At 41.1% G+C, this 26478-nt stretch overlaps 1 protein-coding gene across 1 annotated transcript in view; it reads right to left on the bottom strand.

The window, feature by feature from the left end:
* The window catches only part of TMEM268 (transmembrane protein 268), a 242874-nt gene that overhangs the window by 169328 nt on the left and 47068 nt on the right, over positions 1-26478 (bottom strand). Inside the window, exon 4 of the mRNA XM_044058167.1 lies at positions 21505-21612. Within this exon, the coding sequence (XP_043914102.1) occupies positions 21505-21612 (108 nt within the window). The remainder of the gene's footprint in view (positions 1-21504; positions 21613-26478) is intronic.

Raw genomic sequence — 26478 nt, 5'->3', positions numbered from 1 at the left:
CAAAAAAATAGATGGCAAAGGAGGTGTGTGTGGAAATAAAGGAACTGGTTTCAGAGCCATAGCCAAGGTTAAATAGAGCTTGGACATCCAGGCATAGCAGACAACAGGTAATGGAGCCCAGAGTGGGGAAAGGTGACAGAGTACTAGGCATAATTTCTGATCAATAACAAGTCTAGTCATCATTCTGATCAATACCAAGTGTAGATATCATTCTCATCGATACCAAGTCTAGGTATCATTCTGATAAATAGCAAGTCTAGTTGGTCATTCTGATCAATACCAAGTGTAAGTATCATTCTGATTAATACCAAGTCTGGTCATTATTCTGATCAATACCAAGTCTAGTTGTCAGCATCTACCTTGTAAATGTCATAGTGGGGGTGAAAGGAAGAGAGTACATCTGCAATTGCCACAAAGGTTTGAACTTCATATACAGAGGTAAATAGGAAGAGAAAGGTCTATGAAGAACTGAAGGGATGCTCAAAAATATGGCAGCATAAATTCAGTACAATGAACTGTAAAGTAATATACTTGAGAAATATATATTCAGGTAACAGAGTAGCAACAATAAAACTGGAAAGGAACATAGAGGAGTTGTGTCAGGTGACCTTCAGACCTTCAAATAAAGTGTGAAAATAAGAAGGCCTAGTGGTCACAGGATGGAAACGGGGTGGGGGGGGGCGCATTGGCACAAAACAGGAAGTTATTATGATATAGAGACACATGTCACCCTACCAGTAGCTTATGGACGTGTCTAGATGCCAGCTTCACTGGCAAACAGGCCTAGAGGGATACGTTCTTGACTATGACCCAGGTGACCCAAGTTGAACTAGCGGCTTTGGGTGGCTGTTGGAGCTGGAGTGAAAAGAAGAAGATTACTGATGAGGCTCAAGCCTGCTCATCTCTCTTTAGGCCAATAGGAGGCTCATGCTGTGCAGTAGAATCTCCACTGAAAACTGAGGATTACTAGGAGGTGCCTTTCTACAAGGGGGGGGTGCACTTGTTTGCATCATGCAGAAGCATGGTAGGCTTTGCTAAGACTTAATGAACACCAAATCCTTGGGCATGAATACACATGCAGTGGAATTAGGATTTAAGCAGTAAAATAAAATCCCAGTGGCTGCCTTATTGATGACTCATCCTGGTCATCCCTTTCCCCAGTAAAGTGAATGAATGGGCCAACTGGCTAGGGGGATGGGGCTGATGACTGGCAGGCAGCATGTCCAGGATGGAAGAAGAAAATCAGGAAAGGCTGTAGACAGCTTGGAGGCATTTTGTATAACACGGAAATGTAGTTTGCAGAACTATATGACTTTGAAAGGCCTGGACATGGATTAAGGTCTGGGAGTGAAGAAAGCAAATTAGAAAAAAACAGTTGGGGATTATAGATAGGGTTCAAAGAGTAGTTCTTGTCAGGGGAAGTGTAAATATAGCTGTACATTAGGTATACAACTTGTCCCATTGTCTGGCAAATAATAGATTAGAATGGGCAGGCAGTCCTTATCTGCAGCTGAATTCTGTATTTCAACCTTTCATTTACTAAATGGGTAGCTGCACACATGGGTAACAAAAAATGTCAACATGGTATAACAACCATCAAGCTTTTAGAGTGAGAGCAGATCAAAAACAATGCATAAACTTACTAATTCATGAATTCCAGGACTAAAACATTGCAGTGCCACTAAAAAAACTGTACAACTGATGTTCTCTGTTAAGGTATTTACCTCTGCTCCTGTATCCTTAAAGGAGCTTTTTATCCCTGCATGTCTAACTTACTATACTTACAACAAAACTTCCTGTCTTACGGGTAATAATAACTCCCCCCCAAAAAAATAATTCAGTGCTGGAATTCCAAGAGTTGAAAAAAGTACAGTTGTGTACACTTACCATAAATGTAGATGTTTGAGTGTATTCACTGTTGCAGTCATTACATTTGGATTATCTGCCTGCAGGTAGCCCCAGCCGGCCTGAATATCAAAGTCTTGGGTCCTGCATCAGATGCTGTCTTTTCTTCCATGATGTCAGGTAGTCAGGGGTATAAAGCATGCAGCCGACACCATTACATCAGTTTTTCTTGCCCCAGATGTCAGGTGCCCCCATGATGGGAAGCAATTATATATGTATATAAAGGTTATACCTCCAACAAAAAGCAAATACACCAGAAAGCTGAAATACACTAAAGAAGAATAAAGGTATAGCCAAGAGAAGTCAGGGGGCTGGAGGGAGGGTAACCAGGACTGCAACAGTGAATACGCTCGAACATCTACATTTATGGTAAGTGTACACAACTGTACTATGTTCTTCGTGTTTCACTGTTGCAGTCATTACATTTGGGTAAATTCCCAAAGCTAAGTCAGGTAGGGGGAAGTTAGAGAGCATTAGGACCAGCTATTAAGCCCTGCAAGACAGCAGTGGCAAAACCAGCTCTGGATTTAGAAAAAATAGGCAAGTGGTAATGCTTGGTGAAGGTATGTACAGAGCTCCAGGTAACAGCTTCTAGGATGTCCCTGGTAGGGACACCTCTGAGAAAGGCTGTAGAGGTAGATGCAGCCCTGGTGGAATGTGATTTTATCCCCTGAGGGGTAGGTTTTCCATGTTGCTTATAGCAGAAAATAATGCAATGGCCTATCCACTTAGAAATGGTTTGTTTTGAAATGGCCTTCCCCTCTGCCCCTGCAGCAAAGGCAACTAGCAGCTGTTTAGTTTTTCTGAGAGGCTTAGTCCTGTCCAAATAAAATCTTAGTTGTCTGTGTACGTCCAAAGGGTGCAGTATTCGTTCTCCTTTGTTCTGTGGATTTGTGGATTAGGAAAAAAGATAGGCAAATGAATGGACTGATTAAGGGCCACACTGGATACCACCTTGGGCATAAAGGAAGGATTGGTCCTGAGGGACACCCTGTCAGCATGGAAGATGATGAAGGGCTCCACTGCCATGAGGGCCTGAAGTTCAGACACTTCTTGCTGAAGTGATGGCTAGAAGGAAAGCAGTTTTCCAAGAAAGGAATTTCAACTCTGCAGTTGCAGCTGGTTCAAAAGGAGGTAGAGTGAGTTTTTCCAATACAAAGTTAAGGTCCCAGGCTGGAGTAGGGGCTCTCCTGGGTGGTCTCAAACTTTTGGACCCACTGAGGAATTGTTTCAGCAGGGGGTGAGAGAAGAGGGGTGGCTCAGTATTATAATGTGCTGAAATGGCTGAGGCATGAATTTTAATTGATGAGAAGGAAAGGCCCTTGTGGTGCATCTCTGTTAAGTATTGAAGAAATTGCAGTAAGATGGGCACTGTTGTGCCCATCCCTTGAGTCTGGCTCCAGAAACAGTATCTTTTCCACTTTTCAGCATAGTATTTTCTAGTACTAGGCCTCCTGACCTCCAGAATGACATCTAGCACCTGCTTACTGAGCGATGCTATTGGAGAGCTGAGGGAATTAGCCAGGCTGCAAGGTTCAGGGTTTGAAGCTGGGGGTGCAGAATCTGGCCCTCCTGCTGTGACAGCAGGGAAGGGGTCTGAGGCAGGTGCCATGGATCCAGGAGTGACATATTGCACAAGAGGGGGTACCAGTGTTGGCGTGGCCAGTCTGGTGCAATCAGTATTGTCCTTGGTTTGTCTTGTTTGATCTTTAACGGAACGTTCGGGAGGAGAGGCAGAGGGAGAAAGGCATAAACTGAGAGGCTTTCCCAGGTGAAGGGCAGGCCATCCACTTTCCAAGCTTGGCTGTGGGGTGTCCTTGTGCAGAATTTGTCCAATTGGTAGTTCTGAGGGGAGGCAAACAGGTCTATCTCTGGGTTCCCTCATTTGTTTCTCAAAATGTTGAATATCTTTGGTTCCAGTTTCCACTCGTGTGGGTCCATGAGATTTCTGCTTAGGTCATCTGCCAGTGAATTTAGCTTGTAGGTGCACTTGGTAGCTCAAGGCTGTGTTCCACAGAGCCATGGCTAGTCTGCAGAGAGGATACGAGTGGGTTCCCCCCTACTTGTTTATGTACCACATAACAGTGGTGTTGTCTGTCTTTACCAATAATTGTCCTGGAAGAATGTGGTCCTTGAAGGCTGTCAGTGAATTCTGTACAGCTAACATTTCTTTTTGATTGATATGCAGGTGCATCTGACTTGGGTTCCATTTGCCCTGAATGCACTGCCCTGCCAAGTGATCCCCCATGCATAGCCTGATGCATCTGTTGTTAGAGTTTGAGTGGCAGGGAGTAGAATGAATGGCAGTCCCTTGTTGTATTAGCAGGCCTCTGCCCGCCAAAGGAACTCTGTCTTTATACAAGGAATGATAGGAATCACTGATTCCAGGTTCTGTGAATGTTGACACCATAGGCTTTTTAGATACCATTGTAGTTTCTACATATGCAGTCTTGCATATGGAATTAGTAGAATGCAAGAGGCCATGAACTCCAGGACTTTCAGGATTTTCCTTGCAGTTAGCTGGGTCTTTGTGGCCAGTAGTTTGTAGCACGCTGTCTGTTCAAGCTTGCTCCCAGGAATACAATTTGTTAGCAGGGTACAAGACGAGATTTCTTTTCGTTTATGGTGTACCCCAGTGAGGTTAGAAGTTTCTTTACAAATGCCAGATGATTTAGTAGCATGTCCTGGCTTTCTGCCTGAATTAGACAATTGTCCAGGTATGGATATATTTGAATATTTCTTTGCCTACAAAATGCAATGACTGGAGCTAGGCACTTTGTGAATACCCTGGGCGCGGTAGATAAGCCAAAGGGAAGTGCAGAGAACTGATAGTGCATGCAGCCTGCTCTGAAGCTTAGGTATTTCCTGCAAGATTCCCTTATTGGAATGTGCAGGTAAGCTTCTTTTAAGTCTAAGGTTGCCAACCAAGCATCATTGCCTAGCATAGGAAGCAGCTGATGAAGTGTTAGCATTTTGACTTTTGGGATTACCAAAAAGGTGTCTAGAATAGAGAGGTCCAGGATAGGACGCCAGGAGCTGTATTTTTTGGGTACCAGGAAAAGTCTTGAGTAAAAACCTTGTCCCCTTTCTTCTGCTGGGACAGGTTGAATAGCTCTGATACTTAGAAGAAGAGAAAGAACCTGTTGTTGAGCCTCTGCCCACTGATTTTGGGGTAGGTCTGGCCAGCCGTTTGGGGTTGGTAAGGTGTGGAAATGGAATCTGTTTTCTTGGGAAACTATATTTAAAACCCATTTTTCCTTAGTAATGAGTTCCCAGTTTTTTGCATGCAGTGCAATCTTTTCCCCCCAAGGGAGCATGCAGTTGAGAAGGGCTGGAAAGGTTTAAGGTTAAGTCATTGTGACAGTTTTCCATAGGGGAGTGTCTTACTACTTCCAGCTTTGGAAGTGGAAGGGCCCCCACTGCTTAGGCCTGTGAGTACCTTGAGACTGTAGCCTAGGTGGCCTGCTGTTCCTGAGTTTGGACTGAGAAGGCTGGAAGAGACAGGAAAGGACCAATTCCTAGAAGGCCAAATCCTACTGAATCTGGGAGGCTGTACTTGCAGGAAATCTTTAACAGTTTGCATAGATTTAGCGTTTTCCTCCATCTTTTTAAGTACTACTTCTGCTTTGTTGCCAAACAGGTGATCCTGGTTTAAGGGAGCATCCAGTAATTTAGCTTTAACATGATCTGGCAAATTTTGCTCCTTAAGCCAAGCATGCCTTCTAAGAACAGATCCAGTGACAGCAGCCCTGCAAGATGCCTCTGAAGAGTCAAAACCACATTACAAAGTGTGTTTACCAACTTGTTCAGCAGAATGCATTAAATCCTGTTATTCTTTATTTCCAGCACAGTCAGGAATCATCATCATTTTCTGTTTAAGTAGACCCATAATATGTTGCTGATACTTTAACATATGAAAGTGGCAGTTTAAGGCCCTAATGGCTAAAGTAGCAGAAAAGTATACCTTCTTACCCCATCTGTCCAAGACCCTGCAATCTCTATTAGAGGGGGTAGGGTTTCTTGGCAGTAGTAGCCTTAATGCCTTTAGGTCCATGGGAAATGGTTTCTGGGCCCACAGTAGGATTCTTGAAAAGGAACTTGTGAAAGTCTGGTACTCTGTAATACCTGTCAGGTTTCCTGGGAGCCGGAGGTAAAGTGTCTGGGGCCAGGCTAGATTCCAAGAAGGCATCATCTACAATGTCCAGAACAGAAGGAATAGCTAAAGGCCTGTGTTGAGGTAGGAGTAAGAATTCCCTAAACCTCTTTTTGGAGTCAGAGTAATCCTGGCTTTCCCTGCGGAAATGCTCCCTAAGAGTGTGCAAGGATTCACCAAAAGAAAAATCTTCTGGAGGGGAAGCAGAGGGAATGGAGTCCTCTGCATCAGAATCCTCATAGGTAGATAAGGGCAAATCCTGGTAATCAGAAGAAACAGAAATTTCAGAATCCCAGTCAGAAGGAAAATCAATTCTAGGTCTTTTAGAGGGAGAAGGCTGGCTTCCCCTAATTTAAGTAATAAGGTCTTCAGCCATTCTTATCATTTGTTTTTTAGGCATATTGGGCTGACCATGTGGTTTGGACATTGGTTTTCTAGGCGTGGGTCGAGTTTTAGGCCTTGGAGAAGAAGATGGTGGTGGTTTGAAATGCAAGTCCATAGGCCTGAATATACACCCTCAGAAGCTGGTGCCTGCACAGCAGGTCCAGACCCATCCAAGTTAGAGACATCCCCAGGTTCCATAGTCAAAGAAGCATCTCGCGGCATACCGGACTCTGAATGGGTCTCAGTAAAGGCCTGCGAATCTGAAGTAGCGGGTATCAGGGGCTGCGAAAGCGCCTCACTGAGTACCGGTAAACTGGTGACTAGCTTAACTGAAGCGTCGTCGGCAGTTTTGGACCTATGCATTCTGTCTCTGTTGTTATCTTTATGTTTTTATATTTTTATGGAATGTCGGTAGTCGGATGGCTTACTGAAGCCATTTCTGGATAATTAAACTGAGTACTGAAATAGTTTGCTGCAAAAATGGACCGATGACGAATAGTTCGAGGATTGAATAAGGCACAAAACTGACGGCGAGGGACGTGTGGTCTGGGCTTAAGCAAGGAATGCAGTACGAATGAAAATCTTTATGAGGTATTTGCTTTCCACAGGTAATACAATTGTTAACTTTTACTAACATCGGTTTAGAGCAAGAAAAAGGATCCCCAATGGGGTGCTTAGCTTTTTTGAAGACTTTGGTTTTGAAACTCGAAAACGAAAATTTCAGGAGTTGGCCGACTGGCACTTGCAAACTGCTTTTGCTTCAGGCGCCGCACGGCAAGAAAGACTGATGTATGGCATCGGCCGCATGCTGTATACCCCTGACTACCTGACGCCATGGAAGAACAGACAGCATCCGACGTAGGACCCAAGACTTTGATATTCAGGCCGGCTGAGGGCTACCTGCAGGCAGATAACCCAAATGTAATGACTGCAACAGTGAAACATGAAGAACATCTGTATGTGTCTTATTTCAAACAGAGTGAGAAGGAAGACACACAGGGACAAACAAATTGTCCAGATGACAGAATTGTAATTATTGTATTGGCCTTTAAACAGGGCTGGGTTTCAGTGCTGTATTTCTTTTTCTTTTTTTACTTGGCCTTTGTCGTCTTGTCTGCCAGTGATTTATGTCCCCACTCAGGCCCTCCTCCCCAGCTTTACCACAATGGTATACATATTGACCTGTTAATGTATTCATTTCACCTATCCTAACTAGAATTTTCTTATGGAGGATTTATACTGTCTGGGGCTGGGTTAGTCTTACTATGAAAACACTTATGGCTGGGATAATTTGACAGAATAGAGGAGAAGAGACAAATACCATATGGTGCCCACCCTTAGCTGGGAGGATTTTCATTCATGTTCCTTCTCCTCAGGCTATTCCTGTCATATGGCCTGTCCCCACAAATACTGCTCACATTGGTGCATCCTCACCCCCAATGCCATTTTATGGTCTGCTGCCTTCCTACATGCACAGTCATCTCTTCTGCTAGTCATCTGATCTTTACCAAAAGATGTTCCTGCTGTGAAAAATCCCACACTATCCTTCTCAGACAGCGGACTTGGCCTTCATCAGCTCAGTATTACCTCTTCCAGCCCACCAGACCATTTGCAGTCAGATGTGCTAGTCAAACCATATTTTTCTCTGCCACAGAGCAACAAACTTTATGCAAATTTCTCTTCATTTAGTTTGTCATTAAATCCATGGAGCAAGCAGCATAACACTATAGTCTGAAAAGCTTATATGATCATAGCCATCAGGCAGAGTGATGAAAAACCTACAGAACGTCAGTAGCCTTGTCAAACATCCACTGTGGCTGCAATATGAGTGGAAAAGTCTAGAACATTTATTTATTTTATTTATTTATTTAACATTTGTTTACCGGGAATGTTCGACTGGACACAGGTCCTTTTTCAGAGGAGGCCCGGGGAGAAAAGCTCCATGAGTAACAGTAAATTTTAATGCACGAATTACAATAATCAATAAAGTATAAAATAAACAAAATGTAGTATACATAAGAAAATACAAATTTGTTACATCATGACAACACAACCTAGGCTTTGAACTTAGCTAGTACTATTTGTAAACTATGACTTATGTCAAGATATAAGGTTAAGACAGGCCAGTAGGAATAAAAGATTAAGTACAGAGGAAGAAGTTGGAAATGGGTGGGGTATACTGTGATGTATCAGAGCATTCACGAGGGTAAGGACAGGAACATAGCCACTTATTTTTTAGATAAGCTTTAAGTGATGGCTTAACGTGGTTAGTGGACAAGATTGAAAGAATGGATTTAGGAAGGGAGTTCCATATACAAGATATATAGCTGGAAAATAAAGATTCTCCTGCACTGTTGTTGGCCTTGGAGATGGTAAGTTCTTATTGTAAAAGCGAAGTGGTCTGCTAGAACTGTAAGGAATGATGAGATTTTGTAGTGCATGGATTCTGGTTGGTTGTACTATGATTTTGTGAGTTAGGGATAGTTGGTTGTAAAGAATAATGTTGGGAAATTCAAGCCAGTCTAGTACCTTAAAGCTGCACAATGATGTGTTCTATATAGGCAGTCAGATGCAAACTCAGCAATTTTATTATAACATGCGTCTAGCTTAGATAGGTCAGTTTTCCTAAGATTAGTTAAAATTGGAGAGGCATATAGTAGAGTAGAGAGCAGATGGGTTTGTGCTAAGGCAATTTTTGCCATTTTGGTCAAGAACCTTTTGTGCCTATACAGACTTCCAAGTTTCTTGTGGACTGTTTTATATTTAGGGAGACATGTAAGTCAAATTTTAGCTATTGTCTCTTTCCACTCCTAGAAACTGTGTATGGGTTGTTGGGGAGATGACAGTATTGTCTTTGGCTATTATGTTAAATGGTGGGCATGAAATAGATGTCTTGTTATGTTGGAAGAGTAGTAATTTACTTTTGTTTGGGTTCGGGATTAGATGGGCATTGGCTAACCATGTTTCAACAGAAGTGAAAGATTCCTGTGATTGAGAATGAAGAGCTGACAGAGAAGTGTTAGCACAGATAAGTGATGAAACATCTGCATACTGTATTATAGAACCATGTGGAGTAGCTGTGTGTAGATTATTAAACTATTTGTGCAGCAGACCTAGATTCATGACTTGTTCATTCATGTATTACTTTTGGAAAGCCCAAGGAAACCTGACTACCACATGTTCCCCAGTAGAAATAAAAAAAAAAAAATAGAAGATGAAGTTATTGGAGTCTATGTCATATGCATCGACATTTGAAAATGTCGAAATACCTTTACACTACACGAAAATGTCAAACGCTAAGTTTGTCGAACAGCCAAATCACCGATTTTTTTTCCAAGGGAAAGAAATCAGAAGACCAACAAACACCACCACATAAAAACAAAAGTGCACTCCCCCTAACTAAATGTTCTAACTCCGAGACCACACTACAGTTGGGGAAAGGGCAGGTGTGACAGTACGGCCAACCGATTTCTTTCCCTTGGAACGATTCAGTGATTTGGCCGTTCGACAAACTTAGCGTTTGACATTTTGTGTCGAGTAAAGGTGCTTTGACATTTTCAAATGTCGATAGATATGACATAGACCCCCATAACTTCAACTTCTATTTTTTTTTATTTCAAATGTCGATCACATGATATAGACCCAAGTTATGGAATGCCTGCAAAGTGAATGATATGGTGTAGAAGGCCTAACACAGGTTACATCACAGTATGATGGAATGAGTACCCAAAGTAAGGAGAAACAGGAAGATCAGGAGACATCTGAAAAAGAAATATGGAGATTGGAAAGAAAAAGAGATTTAATATGGTGTAATATTTATGCAAAGGAGAAAGGAAAACTAATCAATACAAAAAGCAGCACCAAAGATATTGGAAGAGAAATACCGGCAAAGGAATACAGACATGGAAAACTTTATAATACAAAAAACAAGAAGACAAAGAGGAAAAGTGAAAAGGAAGATTAACAATGGAGATGTTAAAGAAATAGAAACTGAGGTTACGGAGCACCAGGATATATTACTGTACATCTAAATTAATAACAGATAAAATTCTATCACAAGAACACAGGGTAGTAAGGGAAAGGAAGGGGAGAAATCAGATTCCATCATGGAAGTATCAAAAGAGAAAGCTATAAAGCAATTAAGACAAGAAGTGTCACTGTTAGAAGAGTATAGAAAACGGAACAGATCAACAAAAATACTCAGAAAGATAGCCGTGATAAAAGCAATGCGCAGTATTATAATGGATCAGAATTTATCATGCACTACTGCAAATAATAAACTAAAAATATCAGCACAGACAGAAAAACATATAATATACACATTTAAATATAAAGGAAAAGTACAAAATAAGCAGTTTATTGATAACCCAAAAACGTTTTATAGAGGATTGGGAAACAAGTTAAAAGGAACTGAAAGACCACCAAAAAAAGAAGAAATAGATACGTTTTGGAGAAGTATTTATGAAGATCGTGTGGAACATAACAAAGATGCTAAATGGATAGAAGAAGTAAAAGAAAGAACAAGAAGTGCAAAGGTACAGGATATGAAACTGGATAAAGTAACAGCCAGGGGGATTGAAACAAAGTTAAGAAAAGTCTCTAAATGGAAAACCCCAGGCCCAGATGCAGTACCTAACTTCTGGTTAACAGTATTAACATCTTTGCATGAAGAGTTAGCCATGAGTAAGAACTATTTATATGTGGACCCCGAACAGACACCAACCTGGCTAACAACAGGAAAAACAGTGCTCTTACTTAAGAGTGAACCTGCAAGCTACCCTAAAAATTACAGACCAATAACTTTCCTTCCGACGTATAGACTACACACTGGAATTGATGCTGACAGAGTATATGGTCATTTAGAAGAAAACTCAATCATGGCAGTAGAACAAAATGGCAATTAAAGAAAGTCATATGGAACAAAGGATCATTTGTTGTTAAATAAAGTCATAGTGGAGAACTGTAAAAGGGGGAAGAATCTTAGTATGGCATGGATTGACTACAAAAAAATCATTTGATAATATTCCACATTCATGGATAAAAGAGTGCTTAAAATGTATAAGATGCACCCTACACTGACAAATTACATCACAGCAACCATGAAACAGTGGCAAACCACTTTGCACTTAAGCCATGATAAAGGACAAATTATTATTCCAGGGGAAAAAGTCTAAAGGGGGATATTCCAGGGTGACTCTCTGTCACTGTTGCTCTTTTGCCTTGCCCTTAACCCATCAAGCTGTCTGCTTAACAGATTAAGTTATGGCTATAATTTGTCTCCCAGAAAGCAACAAAGTGTAAAGACTTTTCATCTTCTTTTTTGTTGATAATTTAAAACTGTATAGCTCATCAGATGAGGAATTGAAAGCACAACTGCAAGTTATCAAAACTTTTTCAGATGATATAAGAATATCACTTGGACTTGATAAATGTGCAAAAGCAACCTTTAAAGCAGAAAAGCTGCAGTACCAAGAAAACATCAGTTTGGGACAAGAATGTGATAGAAAAGAACTTAAGCAAGAGGGAGTGTATAAATATTTGGGAATTAATGAATGATCAACAGTAAAACATGAACAAATGTGAATAAAACTTAGGAGTATTTTAGAAGATTTAAATTAATCCTGAAAACAGAGTTGACATCTAGGAACAAAATTCAAGCTATAAACCAATTTGCTCTTCCTGTCCTAACTTACAGTTTTGGAGTGATTGACTGGCCCCAAAAGGTGTTGGATAGGAAAACAAGAAGGATGCTTCATGCTCCTCAAATTGTTTGTCAAACTTACTGCATACCAATATAATATTTTCCCTGTTCCGAAGGAGGTATGGTTCTCCTTGAAATTGATTACATGTATAGATCTGCAACTGTGGGACTGCATACACATCTGCTGACCTCACAAGATCTAAACATAGTAAAAGTTTTGAAACATGAGGAGAATTAATCTAAAATGAATTCCCTTCTAAGTCTAGCAGAAGCATATCGGTGTCAGGTGGGAGAGGAAATCAAACCAGAAGTAGATAAAAGTCAGGCAGCAAATAATGTGCCAAAAAACGAAAGAAAGAATATAAGGTGAAGGAACATATCTTAAGGCAAGAAATGTGGAAAATGCAAAAATATAATTGCAAGTATAGAAAACCCCTGGAAGAACCTCATGTTGATCAGAATCGAATGCAGGAATGGTTAAGGAGAGGGGAAGTCAAACCAAAAGATGAAAAGTTAATATTAGCTACCATGACAGTGGGCTACTTACACATTAGTTTACAAAGTCCATTGAACATGTGGGAGAAACAGACAAATGTAGGTGTTGTAAAACAGAAATGGAAACAGTTGCACACTTTGTCGCTGGTTGTGACATACTAATGGCAGGACTGTATACTGAAAGGCATAATAATGTGGCAAGACTGTTGCACTGGGGTTTATGTAAACATAACAATACTGAAGTAGCTGAAAAACACTGGAAACATGAGCCACAAAGCATCATAGAAAATGATGGTCTACATCTCGTGGGATCACCCATTATCAACAGTTCAAAAGACAGATGCAAGAAAACCAGATAAAGTGGTCCATATGAAAAGAAGACACAAGTAGAGTTGATCATTGAAATCGTTATACCCAGTGACTACACTGTCTTGTGCACAGACAGACTCAAAGTCATAAAATACCAGGATTTGCAGGCAGAAATGAGAGCATTGTGGAAGAAAGATACTCAGACAGTTCCAATAGTAGTAGGAGCAAAGTACAGTTTTGTACCTACCATAAATGTAGATGTTCGAGTGCTAATACAGCTGCAGTCATAACAGATGGGTTTTCCTGCCGTCAGGTGGGTCCTCGGTCGGCCGAATTCCAAAGTCTAGGTCCAGCATCAGATGTCGTCGCTTCTTCCCTGACGTCAGAGCGACAGGGGTATAAAGGAACCAGCCGACGCCATTTTCTTCAGTTTTTCTTGCCCCCAGATGTCAGGTTCCCCCAGAAGGAAGGCAAAACATAAATTTATGTAATAATGCAATGCAATATAATCAAAAAACAGTAGTTGCAAGCAAATACACCATAAAAGAATAGCCCAATGAGGTTGAATGAGGAGGTGTTAGCCATTAGACCTGTCCCAAGAGGGGAAGGAGGGAGGGAAACCTGGACTGCAGCTGTATTAGCACTCGAACATCTACATTTATGGTAGGTACAAAACTGTACTATGTTCATCGTGCATACAGCTGCAGTCATAACAGATGGGTAGAATCCCAAAGCTAAAAAAGGGGTGGTAGGCACTAAGTGGAACTTGGAGGAGCCAGGATGCCCTGCAAGACTGTAGTTGCAAAGCCCGCTCTAGATTTGGAGTATAATGGTAGGTGATAGTGCTTGGAGAAAGTATGTACAGAACTCCAAGTGGCTGCTTCCAAAATATCTTTGGTAGGAACCCCTCTGAGGAAAGCTGCAGAGGTAGCTGTGGCCCTTGTGGAGTGAGATCTGATGCCTGTAGGTACAGTTTTACCATGAAAAGAGTAACAAAAGCGTATGCAGTGGGCTATCCATTTTGAGATTGTCTGTTTGGAAATAGGCTTCCCTTGAGCCCCTGTAGCATAGGACACAAAGAGTTGCTCTGATTTTCTGAAAGGCTTTGTTCTGTCCAAATAATAACAGAGCTGTCTGTGAATGTCCAAGGAATGTAGTAGTCTCTCCCCTTTGTTTTGTGGATTAGGGTAAAAGGTAGGTAAGTGGATAGCCTGATTCAAGGCTACCCTGGATACTACCTTTGGCATAAAGGAAGGATTGGTTCGTAAGGAAACTCTGTCCTGATGGAAAATGATGAAAGGCTGCACAGCCATGAGGGCTTGTAGTTCCGAAACCCTGCGTGCTGAGGTGATAGCCAGAAGGAAGGCTGTTTTCCATGACAAATATTGCAGTTCTGTTGAAGCAGCTGGCTCAAAAGGAGGCAGGGTCAGTTTTTCTAGAATGAAATTGAGGTCCCAAGCAGTTACTGGTTGCTTCCTTGGGGGTTTTATATTCTTAGCCCCTCTGAGGAACTGTCTTAAGAGAGGGTGAGAGAATAAAGGAGGATCAGTGTTGTATTCTGCAGAAATGGCTGAGGCATGGATTTTGATGGAGGAGAATGAAAGTCCACTGCTTAGCATCTCAGCTAGGTACTGTAAAATTTGAGGTAAATTCAGTATTCCAGGATTCTGACCCTTTTTCTGATTCCAGGCACAAAACCGTTTCCATTTTGCGGAGTAGGCTTTTCTAGTAGAAGGCCTTCTGGCCTCCAAAGTGACATCCTGCACCTCCTTGGAGAATAGGGTCTGTTGTGAATTTAAGGAATCCTCCATGCGGTTAGATTGAGTGTTTTCAGCTGACTGTGAAGAGTTTTGAAGTTGTGCTGAGTCAGTAGAAGAGGCATTAGAGGCAGGATCCATGGTGGGGAATGCGTCAGGCTCCTCGGGAGTGGGTACCAGTGTTGTCTTGGCCAGTCTGGAGCAATGAGAATCATCTTTGGTCTGTCTGCTCTGGCTTTTAATAGAACTTTGGGCAGCAGAGGAAGAGGTGGAAAGGCATAAACTGTCATTGTTGTCCAATTGAAAGAGTGCGTCCACTTTCCAGGCCTGTGGATGAAAGGTCCTTGAGCAGAATTTTGTCAATTGGTAATTTCTGTGGGAGGCAAAGAGATCTATGTCTGGCCTTCCCCATGCTTGAATTATACTTGAGGATGCAACTTCCATTCGTGTGGATCTGTCATATTTCTGCTCAGGTTGTCTGCCAGCATGTTTTCCTTGCCTGGCAGGAACTGTGCTTGAAGTTGGATTTGTAATTCCAGAGCCATGTTCCAAAGAGACATGGCTAGCCTGCATAGGGGATATGAATGGGTTCCTCCCTGTTTATGTACCACATCACTGTGGTGTTGTCTGTCCTTATCAATAGCTGGCCTGGATGCAGTAGGTCTTTGAAAGCCATAATAGCATTTGTTACTGCTAGCATTTCCTTTTGATTGATGTGTAGGTGCTTTTCTTTTTGTGACCATTTGCCCTGAATACACCAATCTGTCATGTGCGCCCCCCAGGCGTAGTCCGAGGCATCTGTTGTGATGACTTGATTTGCTTGAGGCTTGCAGAATGGGAGACCTATGTTTCTTTGGCATGCTTGAGCCCACCACAGAAATTCCTTTTGAAGACATGGAATCAGTGGTATAGTTGTTTCCAAGCTGTGGCTGTGTTGAGACCATAAGTTATTTAGGTACCATTGAAGTTTCCTCATATGCAGCTTTGCACATGGGATTAGCAGGATGCAAGATGCCATGAATCCCAGAGCCTGCAGGATTTTCCTTGCAGTCAGCCTGGTGAAGGTTGCCAGTTTTCTGAAGTATTGAGTTAGTTGCCCTTGTTTCTCTGGCATGAAGTAGGCCATCTGGATGTTTGTATTCAAGCTGGCACCCAGGAAAATTATTGTTTGAGAGGGTATTAGTCTTGATTTCTTTTTGTTGACTGTGTATCCCAGAGAATTCAACAACATTATTACAAACGCCAGGTGTTTCAGAAGTGTGTGTTTGCTGTCCTCTTGGATCAGGCAGTCGTCCAAACATGGGTATATTTGTATCCCTTGAAGTCTGCATAAGGCAATTACTGATGCCAGGCATTTCGTGAACACTCTGGGCACAGTAGATAAGCCAAAGGGCAATGCAGGGAATTGATAATGGGTTGAACCTGCAAGAAATCTGAGGTATCTTCTGCAATCTTGTCTGATTGGGACATGCAGGTATGCCTCCTTGAGGTCCAGTGTTACCAGCCAAGACTCCTTGCCCAGCATGGGAAGAAGCTGCTGTAATGTGAGCATCTTGAATTTTGGTATGAGTAAATATGTGTTTAGGATGGATAGGTCCAAAACAGGTCTCCAATCTTTGCCCTTCCTTGGTACCAGGAATAGTCTGGAATAAAAACCTTGACCCTGTTCTTGTACAGGTACCTCTTGAATAGCTTTCATGTCCATGAGATCTGAAATTTGTTTTTGTGCCTCTGCCCTTTGATTGTGTGGCAGGTTTGGCATGCCTCTCATTTTTGGAAGGGTGTGAAAGTGGAATCTGTAGCCTCTGTCTATAATGTCCAGGATCCATTTGTCTTTTGTGACAATATGCCAGTTTTTCGAAAATAATGCCAGTTTTCCACCTAAAGGTGCTGCCATTTGAGTCTTGCTTGGCATGCAAAGGGGAAAGTCATTGGTTCTGCTTTCTGAATGGCTGTGAACTATCCTCACCACCTCTTGGTGTAGGTGCTTGCCATTGTCTGCCTCTAAATGATCCTTGAGATTGCCCTCTACCCCTCGGGCGCCTGTATCTACCTCTTTGAGGTCTGTCCGTGGCTGGAAAGGACCAATTTTTTGAAGGCCAATTTCTACTGAAACATGGAGGTTGTACCTATAGGAAATCTTTCACTGTTTGCATTGATTTTGCCTTTTCCTCCATTTTCTTTAATACCTCCTCAGCTTTAACACCAAACAATACATCTTTTTGAAGAGGTGCATCTAGTAATTTTGCTTTGACATGATCTGGTAAGGTTTGCTCTTTGAGTCAAGCATGTCTACGTATGACTAATCCTGTAACAGCAGCTCTACATGAGGCCTCTAAAGCATCAAAACCACATTGCAAGGCATGTTTACCCACATGCTCTGCACTATGCAACAAATCCTGCAACTCCTTCAAGTCTGGTTGTTCAGGTTGTGACATTTTGCTTTTCAACTGAGATAACAAAAAATGTTGATACTTTAACATATGGAACTGACAGTTTAATGCCCTCATGGTTAAGGTGGCCGAGGTGTATACCTTTTTCCCCCACCTTTCTAAAGCTCTGGAATCTCTCTCTGAAGGTAATGGATTTTTGGCAGTGGAGACCTTAATTCCCTTGGGACCCTGTGAAATAGTTTCTGGGTCAGCCGCATGGCTTTTGTATAGGAATTGGTGTGGACCAGGAACCCGGTAATACCTGTCAGGCTTGACTGGAGCTGGAGGTAAAGAATCTGGGTTAAGGCTGGCCTCTGAATACATATCATCTAGTATCTCTAAGACAGGAGGTATAGCCAGAGGCCTGTGCTGAGGGAGCAAGAGGAAATCCCTGAGCCTTTTCTTGGAGTCTGAATACTCTTGGCCTTCCCAGTGGAAGTGTTCCCTCAAGGTATGCAAGGTTTCCCCAAAAGAGTAATCCTCAGGGGGAGACAGAGGGAATGGACTCCTCTGCATCAGAATCTTCAAAAGGGGAGTATGAATGTTCCTGATCCTCAGAATGTTCTGAAGTAATGGAGGCCTGGTCCGAGGAAGGGTATTCTTCCTCCACTCTGGGCCTTTTGTCCGAGGGGGGTTGAGAACCCCTGATAAGAGTAATCAAATCCTCAGCCATTTTGAGCATCTGCTTTTTAGGCATGGGGCCTTGAGAGGGACCCTGTGGAGCTTGTCTTTTAGTATGCATGGCTGCTTTAGATTTAGTGAAAGCCTTAATGGAAAAAGAAGAAGAAGGCCTGAAGACACCTTGAGAGGTGGCAGGCCTGTCTAAACTCTGAGTTTCCCCGCCAAGAGTGGCTTCGGTATCTGTAGTCGGGGTGTGGGCTGAAGAGCCTGCGACCTCGGGCACAGAAGACACCGCTAATGAAGTGTCATCGGTAGTCAGGGGCTGCGTAGGCGCCTCGCTGAGAACCGGAGCACCTGTAGTCGGCTTTAGCGTGGTGTCTGTAGAAGTCACGGACCTCGTATGTCGGTCCTTATCTTTGTGTCTTTTACTCAAAACTGGAGTCAGAGTATCCGACGACATAATGTAATTAAACTTTTTGCCAAAATAGTGTTTGGTGAACTCCTCCCGATGCTTAATAGTGCGTCTGTTGAATGTAGCACAAAAACGACAGGCCGAGATGTCGTGGTCTGGGCCTAAGCAAGGAATGCAGAGGGAATGGAAATACTTATGCGGTATTTGCTTCCCACATGAAATGCAATTATTAACTTTGACATCGGTCTGAGGCAAGAAAAGTTTCCCCAACGGGGTACTTAGCTTTCAAGAAGTCTTCGGTTGCAAAATATTCGTAATCTCAGGAGCTGGCCAACCGGCATTTGCGAACTGCTTCTGCTTCGGGCACCGCGCGGCAAGAAAGACTGAAGAAAATGGTGTCGGCTGGTTCCTTTATACCCCTGTTGCTCTGACATCAGGGAAGAAGCGACGACATCCGACGCCGGACCTAGACTTTGGAATTTGGCCGACCGAGGACCTGCCTGACGGCAGGAAAACCCATCTGTTATGACTGCAGCTGTATGCACGATGAACATCAGGTCTTAATAAAAAAGAATCTACAATTGTACTTGGGTATGTTACCAATACATGTAACTCAGTATGAAATGCAGAATGAGTCATTACTGGGCACACAGCGGGTGCTGCATAGAGTACTTCTGGCTGACATCAAAGACTGAAACAATACTAATTTCATGAACTTTAATCATACTTTAAGTTAGGAATGGGGTCCATTCCATACCTGTAAACTGTACAGATTTTCACCAAATATTTTAGTCCATTTTTCATAAAATTGTAATTTTCTGGCAAATTATTGGTAAGTCATCAAATATTGCAATCAGAAAATGGTGACAGACATTTGAGTTTCAGACTTCTCACTCTTCAGAAAAAATCATGCCAATGCAAAACCTGCTATTCTATCAACTTTTTAAGTTTGTAAGAGCAGTATTAAAAAATTGTCCCTATTTTTGGGCCTTTGTTCCTCCATTATTTATGGCTTTGTCCAGATTTCTTGTTATAAGAGGTTGAGAGGTATGGTCCATTCCCGTTATGGTATTAGAAACCCAAAAGATGTGGAAAAACTAAAAAGGGCAATATTATACTCATAAAGTAGCAGAAAGTAATCTAAGAATTAAGTTATCACGGGAAAGGAAACAAGAGATTCTGCCAATAGGGATGAATTAAATTGGAGGTACAGAGAATAAGCAACAGAGGGCTGGAATTTATTGGAGAAAATTTACAAAGTAACCAAGTACTGGGAGCACATAACTAGAGAGGGAAATCTAACAGAATGGGAAGAGGCCAAGAGGACATTTGGACTGCAGGCTACAGATTGCCTTCTCTTTCAAGGATTGATATGAGAGTATAGGCAAAGAGAAAGGGATAGGGGAATCCTAAGTGATATACCTACTCTGGTAGCGTTTTTAGTTTAATCTGGAACATATGCTGCTGTTAAGAATCTGATAATTTGTAGGGCATATAAAATATAGCACAATTAATATAGGAATCAGTCAGAGGAGGTTAGAAAAGATTGGGAAAAAGAGAGTGGATAAGCAATTCACAAGGAGACAATGGGAGGACTTATGTATGGCTCTCGAGTATACAACTAAGTCTAGAAGATTTAAGATGTTTACTTGGAAGTGTTTGCATTGATATTTTTGGACTCCAAGCAGACCCCAAAGAATTTTTCCTCAGGTAGATGCCAAATGTTAGAGGTGTGATAGGGAAGAAAGTGGTAACTAGAAACAGTAGTGCAGTGAGTTGGCAGAGTTTAAACATTAAAGAGTACGCTGTCAGAAACAGTGGGCAAGCAAAGGGGTGTAAGAAAATAACTTTTTTGAGCTGGGATATGGGATCTGAATTATCTACGCCTAGGGCTAGATTCAATAAAGTCTACACTAAGTGTACACGATATGTATTCAATAAAATTCTTATCACATTTTTTGTGCTTTCTAGTCACCAGAAAGATTACACTGTGTACATGTAGTCTTCACTTTGTAGTAACCCTTATGAATCCCTACCAATATTTAAAGCTGCAAAAATATCAACAAGAAAATGAAATTTAGGAGGAAGAAGGTGTGAGTTATGTCTGAGTTGTCTGTTCACTCAGAACAGTGTATACTTAATGTAAACTTAGTGTAGGCTTTATTGAATGTGGCCCATAGTAAGGCATAAGTATAATCCTGTTTGGCATGTATCGGAAGTCTATTCCAGAGACGGGGCAGCCTCTGAGAGACAAACCTGTCTCTCCAGCAGGTTTTGTTGATGTCACATATTAGATTTAGGCCTATCAAGTGGGTAATGTGCAAGGGGAGTTAGACTTACGGATATGGAGCATCTCTAGTAGTGCAGGGTCCGATATTGCCTTATAGGCGAGAAACAGATCACCTCTGAGCAACTCTGTATGATACCGAGTAGAGTGATACTGATTTGGAAAATGGTAGGAGCAAATTACTTCGTAAAAAATTGAAATTGTGGGAATAATACATGCAGAATAATGTTTTGGAGAAGGAGTGAGGTTTAAGTGAAGGCAAGAATTAATCAACTTATGTAATGTTGGATTGATGATAACTGTATAAAAGAATATATGTGACATATAATGTTTGGAATTGTGAATATGTTAACATGGTTTGTTTTCTTTTACATATATGCATGTTTGCCTGTGTCTTAAGTGATAATTCAATAAAGGTGTATAAAAAGAGATTGTAAACATACCTCTCTACTTCTTTGCTCAAATAATCTGGACAAAGACGAAAAATAATGGTGGAGACAAAGGCCTAAAATCAGGGGCAGTTTTTAAATATTGTTCTAATTTGCTTAAAAAGTTAATAGAACAACAAGTTTTGCATCAGCATGCACTTTCTGTACAATATGAAGTATAAAGCTATAATGTATAGCATTACTGACTGACTGTAATTCTCAGAAATTTATCAGAAAATCAAAATTTTATGAGACGGTGCAAAATTATGAGGCAAAATCAGGAACAATTTGCAAAATCAGGGACAGATGAGAATTATGCTTGCAAACAATAAATGCGTTGCTTGTTATTTAAAATAAGTGTGTAATAATGTCTAAGCATTAGTATATAAAATATTTATTTCATGCTGCCTAAGAGATTTACCCATCTTATGTTTGAAACAGATGTCATAATGCTTTGGTGCTAAATTGTTTCCACTTCCTATTCTGTTTAATTCTATAGTGATATATTAATGCTGTCTTAAGTAATTTTCTCCATTCTGAGTTAACTACACCTTCTTGTTGAAAGAAACATTAATTTATGATGGAAAAAATACATTTCAAGAGTAGTTTACAAAACTCACCACAGCAATCACTATCAGAAACATATTAGAACTGAAGAACATGTATCTTCTTATTTGGGGGTCCATTGCAGAATTGCAGATGACAGCTTTGCACTCCTCTTCTTCAATCTGTTTAGCACAAGACAGAACATTGCATGAATGAACATTGTGAAGTTATACTTTGCAAACATTCTGAGGATCTGACCTATGGGAGCATTTTGAAATACATAACATAGAGTTTGGCCTACATTTTCTACCCATCCAGTCATCATTTAAGAATGCGCTAAACAAATACCCTGTTTACCTCGGCAGGTAACTTTTCAAAAGTCTCCAGTAATAAATCATGCAAGTTTTGTTTTATTCTACAAAACAGGTAAATGTGTACCATTTCTTTTATTAACCCTAGAACCCCCATCAATGGTAGACTACTTATGTCCTAATCAATAATTATGTTAAAGTCTGTTACATTTTACATGTATTGACATATTCATTTATTTACTTGGCTTAAACAGTTCCTGAAAGACACTTAGAAAAAAATCAAGAATGTGAAGTTTAGAAACACTCATATAAAAGAAGAGTTATTTATTTGTCTTTATTTACCGGTAAAGTCCGACTGGGTAATACTCATTTTCAGCGGAGACCCAGGGAAAAAAGATCCATTTGCTTATATTGGATTATACTTTACGTTCCAGTTAAACACAGAGTAGTTACATTTTTACACAAACAGTAGTTACATTTATACAGTCTAAGATTTTACAGAGCTGGATGTTACTAAAGAGATAGTCCACATGCAGCTTAGTGGATTGTAAAGGCAGCAGTTTGTGTAAAAATAGTTTTCTCATTTCAGTGAGAGGTTGAATGTATTATGTTTAAAGAGAGTATTTGGAGTGTGTCTTATGGTGAACACAAAGTCTCAACCTTAGGATAAGCAAGTATGTGCAGGATTGGTTAAGATGTTGTTTAAGCAGTGGTTTAAAAATCAAAAGAAAGAAGGAGTGCAGGAAGAAATGGGAGATTGAAAAGACTGACCAAGCTAGGAAGGACTACTGGTTGGCTAACAAAGAAACTAAGAAAGACGTTGCAATAGCAAAGAATAGGGCATCAGAGGCACTCTATCAACTTCTGGAAAGTGACTCAGTAAGGGGCACAAAGAAATTATACCAGGTTGCAAGGCAAAGACAGAAAGATAAAGAAGATAGTCAGACACCCTTCATAAGGGATTCCAGCAACAACCTGCTTACCAGCCCACAGGACATCAAAGGCAAATGGAAGGAGTATTTCCAGCAGCTTCTGAATGAAGAAAACCCCACAGAAGCGGTACTGCCCCAGAAACAGCCTACAATGAGAGTAGAAGAGGAGCCCAGCTTAGAAGAAGTAAGAGCAGCACTAAGGAAAATGAAGTCAGGGAAAGCAGCAGGCTCAGATGAGGTCACAGCAGATATGATAAAGATGCTGGGTGAGCTAGGGGAGAAATGGCTCCTGAGGGTACTAATTGCAATGTGGAGAGAAAGGCATATTCCAGATGACTGGAGAATAAGCATACTCGTGCCAGTGTACAAGAACAAAGGGGACATCCACAACTGTGGACAGTACAGAGGCATCAAACCCCTACCACACTGCATGAAAGTTCTGGAGAGGGTGATTGATAAACGGATACGCAGAATAGTAGAATGTAAGATGGGAGATGAACAGTTCAGATTCAGATCAGGATGCAGCACAATTGACCTGATGTTTGAATTGAGACAGATATTTGAGAAGAAACTAGAGAAGAGGAAAGAGTCAAACTGGGCTTTCCTAGACTTGGAGAAAGTATATGACAAGGTCCCAAGAAAGCTGATCTGGGCAGTACTGCGGTGGTTTGAAGTCCCAGAAACATTGGTAGAATTAGTACAGGCTATGTACAAGGACCCAGTGACTCAAGTACGAACAGTGTTTGGCCTCACTGAGGGGTTCCCAGTGGGAGTGGGTGTACACCAGGGTTCAGCTCTGAGCCCACTGCTGTTCATACTGGTGATGGACTACATCAGCAAACAGGTTGGCGGGGTCAGAGCAACAAAGCTGCTGTATGCAGACGATGTGGCAGTACAGGCAGACTCTGATCTAGAACTTCAGCAAAGGATAGAAGAATGGAATGCAAATCTGAAGGCACATGGGATGAAACTAAGCACAGATAAGACAGTGGTAATGGCAGCAGATTGGGGAAATCAGAAGAAGCTGAGAATAGAGATAGATGGGAAGATAGTGGAACAGGTAAACAGCTTCAAGTATCTGGGAGGGGTGGTTGAGGAGAAGGGTAGTCTGAATGAAGAGGTCAAAGCTAGAATCAGAGGGGCTGCAGCCAACTGGCATAGAGTATCAGGTGTAGTATATGACAGAAGAATGCCAAATAAGCTGAAAAGTAAGGTGTACAAGACAGTGGTGAGACCAGTACTACTGTATGGTACAGAAACCTGGGCAGTAAAGGCAGAACAGTTGAAGAAGCTAGAGGTGATGGAAATGAAGTGCCTGAGAAAGGTGGTAGGATGCACACTGTGGGACAGGCGAAGAAATGAGGACATAAGAGCAGAAGCCAAAGTAGCTCCAATTGCAGAAAAGATCAAAGAAAACAGATTATGATGGTATGGGCACATATGTAGAAAAGCAGAAGACAATCTGGTGAGGGAGATTTGGGACAGACAGGAAGAAGGTAAGAGGAAGCGAGGGCGTCCAGCAAAGAGGTGGATGGATTGTGTGAAAGAAGATCTGTGACAGTCAGGCATGAGTGTTGAAGAAGGCAGGAGAGTGGCACTGAATCGAGAGTTGGCGACAGTTAATACGATACTCCGACCCCATGTAAATGGGAAAAAGGGGATGATGATGATGATGATTAAAACTACTGATTTTTTTCAGAGATTTTTATTTGTGAGGGATACTATTCCAGAGTCTAGCAACATATGGGGAGTAGAGCAAGTCTCCTGCAACATTATTTGACTTATTTGTTAGTAATAAGAATTTGTTACTAGAGAAGAATTCGCTTGCTGTACAGTAGGTCAGTAATAAGTTATGCAGTGCAGAGCATTTTCTGGATGGTGGAATTTGTATGCTGTAATCAGTTGTGAATATGTTAGGTAGTTGTGTAGTTCAAGCCAGCTTAATTGCCTTAAGCTATGACAATGGTGGTTCCTATGAGGGAGATTGGTAGCAAATTTAGCTACTTTACTGTAGCAGGAGGCAAGTTTTGTTCTTTGAGTATTGTTTAAGTTTCTTAGGATAGGAGCTGCGTATAAGACAGTTGCCAGTAAGAAGGTGGTGGCTTTTCTTGCAGTATCTGTGTAAGGAATCCATTGAGCCTACTTTCTGGTGAGGAGAATTAATGATGTGTAGTGTATGCTGGTTTTATTTGTGACTGTCATCTATTATAATGCCTAGACGTTTACTGTGAGTTGCAGTTTCAATGACAATATTATTTGCTGACTTCATAGTAAAAAATTGCTTTTGATTTTCGGCAACTTTTTGAGGTAAAAAGCATTAACTTAGTTTTCTTGGGGTTAAGTAGAAGGTTTGATATTTTGAGCCAGGTTTCTATAGAGAAAAAGGATTTTTGGGTAGTGTCTTGGAGCTTATTTATTGTTGAGGCCACACATATTAATGTTGAGTTGTCCACATACTGAGCTAAATTAGCATGGTGATTGGAGGTGTGGAGGTCATTAATAAATATATAAAATAGGAGAGGACCCAAGATAGAGCCCTGAGGGACACCTGTAGTAACTGGTTGAAAGGATGAGTAGGTTTGTTGCCATTTAACAGCTTATTGTCTTCTAGACATGTAACTAAGAAAGCACAACAAGGAGTACTGTGAATGTCCTATTGAGGAGAGTAAAATGAGCAGCTGCTGGTACGAGGCAGTATCAAATGCCTTTGACAAATCTAAGAACATGGTGGTTACAAGCAGACCATTATTTCTATGTTGGTTTATTATATTGGTAAAATGTTGTAGAACAGTAGTTGTGCTGTGCTAGGACCTAAAGCCATGTTTTGTTTCTGAGAGCAGGTTGTTTGAGGTTAGTTACTGCATCAGCTGCATATGGATGCATTTCTCTAATATTTTGGAGCAGGGGTGAGACTCGCTATTGGTCTGTATTTGTTCACCTCTGTAGATGTGCCACCTTTGTGCAGTGGTATGATGTAGGATTTTTTTCCACAGTGATGCAATGTATCTTTCTGCTATGGACCTGTAAATTAATATGGACATAGGGAAGGCTATGACTTCTGTTGCAATTTTTAGATAGTCTGATGGTAGATAGTCTACAGCTACAGAAGTAGTTTTTAGTTTGAGGTTCAACTTCCTTATGAGATAGGTACTGGACTGAAATTGAAGAGTTGTAGGTGGTTTTGATTGGGCAGGGGTAGAGAGAGGAGGGCAGATGTGTTAGTGTTTAAGAGAGATAATATTGATTGTAGAAAGTAGGAATTAAACTGTGTGGGGATAGAGAATGTCATACTGTCTGTTTTTGGTGAGGGAGTGGTGGTCTTGCCAGGGTGGAGTAGTTTATTTAGTGATGACCAAAAAAGTTTTGGATTGTTTTTATGTTTGCCTTGTAGGTTGGTATCGTATCTGCCTATCCTGTTTGACATGGGAGTTTTGCAAGGTTTCTAAGATGTCTAAATTGCTGGAAAGTATTTTGAATTCTATTTTTATACTATTTTTTCCAGGCTTTATCCCTTTTTGGCATGATTTTTTGTTTCTTTTGTCAGCCATGATGTGGGGTTGGAATTTACACTTTTATTACATACTGGTGCTAGATTATTTAAGGTCTGTAAGAATACTTTATTAAAGTGTTCTACAGCAATATCTAGTGGTATTGTTCTAATTACATTCCAGCTATGTTGTTTTAGTATTTCATTGAAAATATCATTGCTGAAATGGGTTCTGTTTCATATTTGATTACAGATAATATGTTTATTGAGGTTAAGGTGAGTTCTGATGGCATATATTGGTATGTGGTAACTTATGCT

Source organism: Protopterus annectens, chromosome 16.part0 (assembly GCF_019279795.1).
Source record: "Protopterus annectens isolate FY-2018-M chromosome 16.part0, PAN1.0, whole genome shotgun sequence".
Classification (NCBI taxonomy): Eukaryota; Metazoa; Chordata; order Ceratodontiformes; family Protopteridae; genus Protopterus; species Protopterus annectens.
This window is presented reverse-complemented; position numbering and strand designations above follow the sequence as displayed.